This window comes from Oncorhynchus kisutch, linkage group LG10 (assembly GCF_002021735.2).
Source record: "Oncorhynchus kisutch isolate 150728-3 linkage group LG10, Okis_V2, whole genome shotgun sequence".
In the NCBI taxonomy this organism is placed as follows: domain Eukaryota; kingdom Metazoa; phylum Chordata; class Actinopteri; order Salmoniformes; family Salmonidae; genus Oncorhynchus; species Oncorhynchus kisutch.
The window spans coordinates 20,705,713-20,715,510 of record NC_034183.2 but is presented as its reverse complement, the minus strand read 5'-3'; the positions used below and the strand labels follow the sequence as shown (position 1 = coordinate 20,715,510).

The 9,798-nt window shown below is 44.0% G+C and overlaps 1 protein-coding gene across 1 annotated transcript in view; it reads left to right on the top strand.

The window, feature by feature from the left end:
* Positions 1–4,806: 4,806 nt before the first annotated feature.
* LOC109897892 (procollagen galactosyltransferase 2-like) overlaps positions 4,807–9,798 on the top strand; it is a 30,441-nt gene continuing 25,449 nt past the window's right edge. Inside the window, exon 1 of the mRNA XM_020492540.2 lies at positions 4,807–5,115. Within this exon, the coding sequence (XP_020348129.1) occupies positions 4,865–5,115 (251 nt within the window). The 5' untranslated portion in view covers positions 4,807–4,864. The remainder of the gene's footprint in view (positions 5,116–9,798) is intronic.

The window sequence follows — 9,798 nt, the reverse complement described above, 5'->3', positions numbered from 1 at the left end:
GTTGCCCGTTAACCTCAGACAGGAATATGGGCAAGACAATGTTCTTTCCACTATGATGTAAGGGCCCAATAAAACCCTCCCTCCCCTTGTGAGTGTGCACTCATTAGGGTACAGCATGTTCTAGCAGTCTAGCTCAGAGAGGTTTAAGGCCCACTTTGCAGTGTGTTGCACACCTCACACATACACACATACACACACATAGTTCCTGGAGGTTTATCACCTGGAACTGTGTATGACCAATGTGTGTGGATGTGGGACTACTGGTTCTGTGTGTCACAGTGGAAGTGAGTGATAGAGCAGTGCCTGGAGAGGGGAGGTGACCAGTGATGATTGACAGGCTCTAGCTCTGCCCTTATTGGCTGGTCTCTTTCTGGGAGAGACTAACTCTTTGCCAGCATGATTTCACTAAGCTATTAATGTTAACTCAATCCAGCAGCTTCTAGCTTTCTGCCTCTCTCTCCATCTCTCTCCTATTAGCCAGCTAATACACCCGCCAGGCAGCTCTTAGTACCTGGCTTTAGCTTCACTGCAGTAGCTGCCGCTCCAACTGTCTCCCTATTTCTATATACAGCCTTGAGATGCTGATCCATATGCACTTGATTACTCAGGCAGACAACCTTCAGATCAGAGGAGCCACAGCTATTGATACACTATAATGGATTGAAATACATTCATTGAGCGCCTCCCAAGTGCTTTACATGAGAATTCAGATGTAGCCATAGCATTCTACTGGGAATAGTGCCTGTCACATACTGCATCTACTTCACATGATAAGGGAGGGAGCAGTAACATCTGGTTGGTTATAGTACATGTAGGCCCAACTGTATGTATCACAGGTTGGTGGCACCTTAAATGAGGAGAACAGGCTCGTGGTATTGACTGGAGCGGAATCAGTGGAATGGTATCAAACATATGGTTTCCATGTGTTTGATGCCGTTGCATTTGCTTCATTCTGGACGTGAGCCGTTCTCCCCTCAGCAGCCTCCACTGGTATGTAGGCTGTGAGAGGAGAGGAGGCTGTACATGACAGACTACTTGTGTCTAAGACACTCTCTCCTCTACCTTCTGACCCCATGGAGTGTTTTGTTCCCTCATCTGTGGCTGAAAGCCCTGGAAGAATTAAAGGATGGGACCTCAGACCCCCCCATCCACCCTGACTTCCTCCGTCTCTCCCTCTCTGAGTGTGTTGGCCACAGTGAGGGCTCCTTCTGCTGGGCAACCTGCTCTAGAAATGTTTAATAAAACACACTTTTGGAAGCAGCAAACAGAGAAGACATATTGTTTCTGTAGCCATATTTTTCCATCAAGCTTGTGAGCAAATGTTGGGTGTGCATAATTCCTCTCCCCGGGAGCTCTACAGGGTTCCACAGCAATGTTTCCAAACTCCATTTCTCCAGTACACCCAACAGCACACATTTTTGTTGTAGCCCGGGACATGCATACCTCATTCAACTCATTTAGGGCTTGATGATTTGTTGACAATTTGGGACCAATACATTTACTTGAGGACCATTACATTTTCAAATACGAGGATCTACCCTACTATTTTGAGTGGCTCTAAAATTGTGGATCTATGCAGTTAGGGAATGTGTTGGATGACATTTTAGAACAGCATAAACTTGGCAGTACTCATCATAAAGCATGTAGTACTGGTGATTTAGAAATGGTTTCCCTTCCAGGCAAAATGGAACCGTGCATTTATCCCAAACAGAAGTGGAATATCAGCCGTTCATTGAGTTCTTCATTACACAAAGGTTGAAAAGGACAATGGACTGCATGTGAAGTACAATACCAACCAAAATTTTGGACACAGCTACTCATTCAAGGGTTTTTCTTTATGTTTACTATTTTCTACATTGTAGAAGAATAGTGAAGACATCAAAACTATGAAATAACACATATGGAATCATGTAGTAACCAAAAAAGGGTTAAACCAATCTAAATATATTTTAGATTCTTCAAAGTAGCCACCCTTTGCCTTGATGACAGCTTTGCACACTCTTGGCATTCTCTCAACCATCTTCACATGGAATGCTTTTCCAACCATCTTGAAGGATTTCCCACATATGCTGAGGACTTGTTAGCTGATTTTCCTTCACTCTACAGTCCAACTCATCCCAAACCATCTCAATTGGGTTGATGTTGGGTGATTGTGGAGGCCAGGTCATCTGATGGCCCACTCCATCACTCTCCTTCTTGGTAAAATAGCCCTTACACAGCCTGCAGGTGTGATGGGTCATTGTCCTGTTGAAAAACAAATGATAGTCCCACTAAGTGCAAACCAGATGGGATGGCGTATCGCTGTAGAATGCTGTGGTAGCCATGCTGGTTAAGTGTGCCTTGAATTAATGAAATTATCCTCTGCAGCAGAGGTAACTCTGGGTCTTCCTTTCCTGTGGTGGTCCTTATGAGAGCCAGTTTCATCATAGTGCTTGATGGATTTTACGACTGCACTTGACACTTTCCAAGTTCTTGACATTTTCCGCATTGACTGACCTTCATGTCTTAAAGCAATGATGGACTGTCATTTCTCTTTCCTTATTTGAGCTGTTCTTGCCATAATATGGACTTGGTCTTTTAAAAAATAGGGCTATCTTCTGTATACCACCCCTACCTTGTCACAACACATCTGATTGGCTCAAATGCATTTTAGAAGGAAAGAAATTCCACAAATGAACTTTTAACAAAGCCCACCAGTTAATTGAAATGCATTCCAGGTGACTACCTCATGAAGCTGGTTGAGAGAATGCCAAGAGTGTGCAAAGTTGTCATCAAGGCAACGGTGGCTACTTTAAAGAATCTCAAATATAACATATTTTGATTTGTTTAACACTTTTTTGGTTACTACATGATTCCATATGTGTTATGTCATAGTTTTGATGTCTTCACTATTATTCTACAATGTAGAAAGTAGTAAAAATAAAGAAAAACTGTTAAATTAGTAGATGTGTCCAAACTTTTGACTGGTTCTGTATGTAGCCCAAAGGCTACAAAGGCATTGGGATAAAACGGAGAACATACAAAACATTTCAGAGTAGGAGGTATACAGACATCGCAAGGAAAAACTGTCTGCATTATATGAAAGTGCAAGATACAATTGTAACTAAGGGCATATCACAAAACAACATACTGTAAGTCTGGTTCTGGAAATCTGAATTGAGGAACATTGACTACTATTGACTAATGTTGTCTTCAGACTACAAAATCAAGTCAAGACAGGAAATAAATGAATACATGGTGTGGCTTACATTCTCAGGCTTCATAATCATTACTGATTAAAGGAACGTTGATGGATTCCAACTGCCGCTACTTTATTGGGACACTAGGGGGAGCTAATTGGATTTCTTGGACCCTGCTTCAACACAATGGACAGATAGACATGTCTACTTAGTGCCCCTGTCCAGACATCTCTCATCAGGAACATCCATCCAACTACAGGGTTAAGGGTAATGAACACTCATTAGACCATTTCAATCAAGAATGGAAACATCAACAGGTGGCGTCACTATTGGGTAAATAAACAGTGTCTGTCCTTCTGCCTGTCCATCTATCTGTCTGCAGCTGGGACTGATGTCACTCATGGTACTCTGAGAACCCTGCTGCTGCAGCTGCACCACCCAAGAAACAGTCAGTCAGAGAGGAGGGAAAAGGAAAGGGGAAATACAGAGAGAATAAGGAAGTGGGGAAAGGAGGCATGCAGACAGGGGATGGTGAAAAGGAAGGATGTACTTACCATACGTGTAAGGAAAGGAGGAGAGTTACAGAAACAGCAGAGCGAAGGAGGACAATGTAAAGAACCCTGCTGCTGCAGCTGCACCACCCAAGAAACAGTCAGTCAGAGAGGAGGGAAAAGGAAAGGGGAAATACAGAGAGAATAAGGAAGTGGGGAAAGGAGGCATGCAGACGGGATGGTGAAAAGGAAGGATGTACTTACCATACGTGTAAGGAAAGGAGGCATGCAGACAGGGGATGGTGAAAAGGAAGGATGTACTTACCATACGTGTAAGGAAAGGAGGCATGCAGACAGGGGATGGTGAAAAGGAAGGATGTACTTACCATACGTGTAAGGAAAGGAGGCATGCAGACAGGGGATGGTGAAAAGGAAGGATGTACTTACCATACGTGTAAGGAAAGGAGGCATGCAGACAGGGGATGGTGAAAAGGAAGGATGTACTTACCATACGTGTAAGGAAAGGAGGCATGCAGACAGGGGATGGTGAAAAGGAAGGATGTACTTACCATACGTGTAAGGAAAGGAGGCATGCAGACAGGGGATGGTGAAAAGGAAGGATGTACTTACCATACGTGTAAGGAAAGGAGGAGAGTTACAGAAACAGCAGAGCGAAGGAGGACAATGTAGCCATGTCCAAGCAGTCAAACCACATGCTGTTAAAAATCATCTGACTTTACAACCACAAACAACCTATGTTAGTCACACTAGAATAGCATACCGTTTATACAATGCACGTGCATAGACTTGAACTGACAAATACAGCAGTTGTGTCTAGGCTATCAGTTCTACAGCGCAGTAAAGTGCTGGATTTGAGTAAGAACTGTTGTGTTACTTACTGAAATTAAGTTATTCTTGGACATGTGCACATTTGTCACAGATTCCCTGCTCTGTACTCAGCCCCTGTAATGTCCATGTATTCTCCCATAGAGAGAGCGAGAGAGGGGGAATTGGGAAAGCTGTACGAACGCTATAGGAAAGTTTGGGGGAGGAGGTAGGCTCTAGAGGTAACCCCTCTCCCTCCGTCATACACTCCATCCCCTTCCTACCTTATTTGCTCACTCCCACCATCTCTAACGCTCACTCTCATATTCAGTCGCGGCGGAGCTCAGGTCGGAATAACGGTGCGGGCGAATGATGCTGGGAATGATGCCTGCGGTTGGAGCCGTGGGAGTCGGGCTGTTCTGCGCTCTACTTGTCGCCTTCATGCCCGGTGGCATGTCAGACATAGCGACTCTGGTGCAGGACCCGGTCCGACCCGAATCGTCCCTGCTGAAGCCAAAAATCATGATCGCCATTCTGGCTCGCAACGCGGCGCACAGCCTGCCGCACTACCTGGGCTGCATCGACAGGCTAGACTACCCGAAGGAGCGGATCGCTATATGGTGAGAAACGCAACTAACTTTCTAATAACTTTCTTTTGGCCAAATTGTCTTCAATACAGCACCAAATGACGTATAGATCCGCGCACCCGCCACTATTCCGGATTTGCACTTTATTAGGCTACAAAAAGTAGCCCAACATAAAGCTGTTTTTGCTGCAGGGTAATATAATAAGAACCTCATGTCCACGTAAAGAACAGAGATGCCGCTGTCAGCGTGAACGTGACCTGTTGCTGTGTTTTACAACGCACTCTCCTTGCGTGTCTCCCGGGTTCCTAATTTCATGTTAGGATCAGATGAAAGGGTAGAGGATGTTAATGATTGTGCTATTTTTCTTTACGCACACACTGCGGAAATCAGGGGTCCTAAAACAGCTTCCGGGGATGGGGGCCCCTTCATTTTCCATAGGCAGTTAAAGTTGAAGGATCGTGATTGCAGTAATAAGGCCTGGCCAGCAGGCAGCCTGCCTGGAGATGCGAGAGAGTACGTAGACACCAGACACTGAGCGGCTCTGACAGCGGCACAGAAGGTGGGAGCTCAGCTAGCACACTAAGGAAGTCATGCGTAAAGTGCAGTGGAGAGAATCACGGGAGAAATGGAGCGATCTGGATGACTAGTCTACAGGGACAAAACAAGTCAGTACAGAAGCATGTGGAGACTGCCCAGATACCTCTTCTGTTGCACATGACAACGACACTTTTTGAGAGACTTGATATTGTATTAATGCATTTTCTCTGTTTCTGCCAGAATTGCTGTCATGCCCTGTGGGGTGCTTTTGTATTTTGTGTTCCACTCATCCTTTCAAACACTTGCTGTTGTTTGCAGCTTTATGTCTTTCTGCTTCTCAATGAGACCATGCACCTCCCAACACACACACACACACACACACACAAACACTAGGTCTAGACCCACTAGGACCTCTTCCGCAAGAGTAAACGGCCAAATGACTGAGCCAACATGTTTATGTGGAGCCCTTTAACTAACAAAGAAAGGGGCCTAGACCCATCAATCCCACTTGTGGCATCCAGCACACAGCCACACACTGGATAGAGACAGTAGAATCAGACACTATGGAGCCTGTGGTTCTGTTTGGAGCAGGGCTCTGCTCAGTTGAGCCTGAAATGTGGTCTTATGCATCTGCCCCAGATTGAATCCTATAGAGGCATTTTGATTTTCCACAGGAAAGTAAAAGTTCGGATTCAGTACGTTTTACTGATAGTGTACTGTACCTGACTTATAAACATCCACAGTGAAGTTCATCTGACTTTGCATCTTCCATGACCTCATAAAGCAGATTCTCCCATATTTACCACTGTACACCCTCTTTTCTACCTCTCTCTTTATCTCTCTTCTCCCCTCCATAGCCGTCCTGAGAGTCAAAACAGTTTGCGTTTGACTGAGCACTAAGCAAAGTAATTTAGGGAGGGACGAAAAGTCCCAGCGTAGCCTGAGGGTTGAACCAGCTGTGGAACATAATGTCCACATAGCACAGCCAGATGTATAGAAGCAGCAGACCCTATAGCAGGGTTCCCCAACTGGCGGCTCGCAGGCTGAAATTGGCCAGAGAGTGGTTTGATTTGGTCCCCCATGTCTTCTGAGCAAAAATGTTAATTGTTGGACACAAAAGACTGTAAAAACACAAGGAAACCAGCTCCAAGTGATTTTAATTTTGGAAATCTGTTCCCAAGAATTCAAACGCACAGTAGAGAGACTCGAGATCATTTACAAATGTAAGCAAGGTTTGAAATTTTTATGTTTTAGTCAAATATTATATCTGTTTGAGCTCCTTGCGGTCAATTATCATTATGTTCTGGCCGCCTGACGATCTACTCAAGAAAAATCGTCTCGCGGCTGAATCTAGTTGATGATCCCTGCTGTATAGGATCTGTCTGCTGCTGCACTCTACTGTCTGTCTGGAAGCTTCCTCTGAGTCAGAACCGATAAGGTCTCAGTACAGCTCTGCATGCTCTCAATACTGACTGCCAATGAGAAGTGTTTGGCAAAGAGACATTTATTGGGTGGCTGAGCAGCCTAAAGTAGACGTTCAGTGTTGATAATCACTATACCATAAAGAAGAGTTTTGTAAGTATGACAATCTGCCAGAGCTAGACTAGAAAATGAGTCAAAATGTTTCTCCCAAGCTTGCCTCAAATCTCACTGTTTCTGGGTGGTGTATTTCACTCGGTTCTTATATAAGAGAGGAAAATCCATGCTCACTGTTGCTGTGATCATTTAATTGTTTTGTAAGTGCATGAGCCAACAGCCTCCTCCCATCCTTTTATGACAGTATTGTAAATGTCATACAACACACAACAAATATCAAATGTTGTCATTCTGTTTTACAAACTAGTGGAACCAGGTCACCATGAGAATGTGTTTTCAAATGTTGTCATTCTGTTTTACAAACTAGTGGAACCAGGTCACCATGAGAATGTGTTTTCAAATGTTGTCATTCTGTTTTACAAACTAGTGGAACCAGGTCACCATGAGAATGTGTTTTCAAATGTTGTCATTCTGTTTTACAAACTAGTGGAACCAGGTCCCCATGAGAATGTGTTTTCAAATGTTGTCATTCTGTTTTACAAACTAGTGGAACCAGGTCCCCATGAGAATGTGTTTTCAAATGTTGTCATTCTGTTTTACAAACTAGTGGAACCAGGTCCCCATGAGAATGTGTTTTCAAATGTTGTCATTCTGTTTTACAAACTAGTGGAACCAGGTCCCCATGAGAATGTGTTTTCAAATGTTGTCATTCTGTTTTACAAACTAGTGGAACCAGGTCCCCATGAGAATGTGTTTTCAAATGTTGTCATTCTGTTTTACAAACTAGTGGAACCAGGTCCCCATGAGAATGTGTTTTCAAATGTTGTCATTCTGTTTTACAAACTAGTGGAACCAGGTCCCCATGAGAATGTGTTTTCAAATGTTGTCATTCTGTTTTACAAACTAGTGGAACCAGGTCCCCATGAGAATGTGTTTTCAAATGTTGTCATTCTGTTTTACAAACTAGTGGAAACAGGTCCCCATGAGAATGTGTTTTCAAATGTTGAAATACATATGCATTGTATAAACAGCTGTAGTTATACAACTTCTATAAAGAGAGAGGTAGTGAAAAGCAACAGAAGTGGTAGAGTTCCAGTTTGTGGCCAGCAGATTAAATTCTGCTGGCCACAGACCTGGTGCCAGTGGCTGATTAATGTGTGTGCGTGCTTGCATGTGTGCGTGTGTTTGTTCTGGGGCTGAAGGGTAAAGCTTGGACACTGCTCATCTTTCAATTCCCCCCTGCTCTCCCCTGGGACAAGGAGGCTGTCACTGTTCAAGTGAGAAATAAAATGGGGGAAAGGTGTGTGTTAGTGTGTGTGTATATTTAGGGGCACATGCAGGTTTCTTCTCTGTGATGGCTGGAGGAAGAGCAGTCTGTGTGTATGATAGAGAAAGAGTGGTTGCGATAGCGCACTCTCCCCATAGAAGGCTTCAGTAGTCTGAAAATCAAATGGAGGTATCTGAGTCTGACAGAGACGAATAAGAGAGAGGTGAGAGAGTCTCTCACTGTGCTGCGAAATAATTCAGGGAATTAGGGGGGAAAGGGAGACAGGGGGCGGGGACGCAGGGTGGTCGGTAGGCTTGTGTTGAGAATTACCCTGTGGCACTGAGCAGGTTAGTGAGTGAAGCCACATTCCAGCCATGCTCAAACAGTGTACCCTCCTCTCTCTCCCCCCACCTCCTTCCCCTGCCCTCAGGACAACACTAAGCTGGCCGCAGGCCAACGATTGGACAAGGGCCAGAACCCAGGCTCGTGATTGGTTGATAGAATTGTAATTTATTTATTTATCCATTATTTTACCTGGTAAGTTGACTGAGAACACATTCTCATTTACAGCAACGACCTGGGGAATAGTTACAGGGGAGAGGAGGGGGATGAATGAGCCAATTGTAAACTGGGGATTATTAGGTGACCGTGATGGTTTGAGGGCCAGATTGGGAATTTAGCCAGGACACCAGGGTTAACACCCCTACTCTTACGATAAGTGCCATGGGATCTTTAATGACCTCAGAGAGTCAGAACACCCTTTTAACGTCCCATCCGAAAGACGGCAAAGAGAATGTGACTCAGCCCTGTGATTGGTCCCCAGAGGTCATGACTCTGTGTTGTGACTGGAGTAGAAGGTTGAGCTCATCATTGGGGCAGTGTTCAGGAGTAACTCCGTAGCCTGGAGCTGAGTCTGTGGGCTATTTATGGGAAGTGCTTTTCCAGGTGGTGAAAGTGAACTGAAGAGAGATGATTTGTTGCTGTGTTTTGACTGTGACAACAGAATCTGTTCTCTGAACTTTGTTTGTGTGAAAAAACCTAATAAATAGATTCCATTGTCGTTTCTATACTCTCCATATTACATCATTGATGATGATAATGTGATGCACAAACTATGAAGTCTGAACCACAACAGTGTCGTGTCTTTGGCTATGCCGGATTAAGTGATATGACATGCTATTCTATAAAATAATTACTATTACCTGATTACTATTACCTGATTGAGCTAATCATGTAAATGTAATTAACTAGAGAGTCGGGCACCACAAAATAATATTTATAGAGCTGTTATCTTCCGAATAAACTCTTAAAGACCTAGTAATATTTTACATCAATAGCAGTCAATATCAATCGTCACCTTAATTCAGACTCATCTG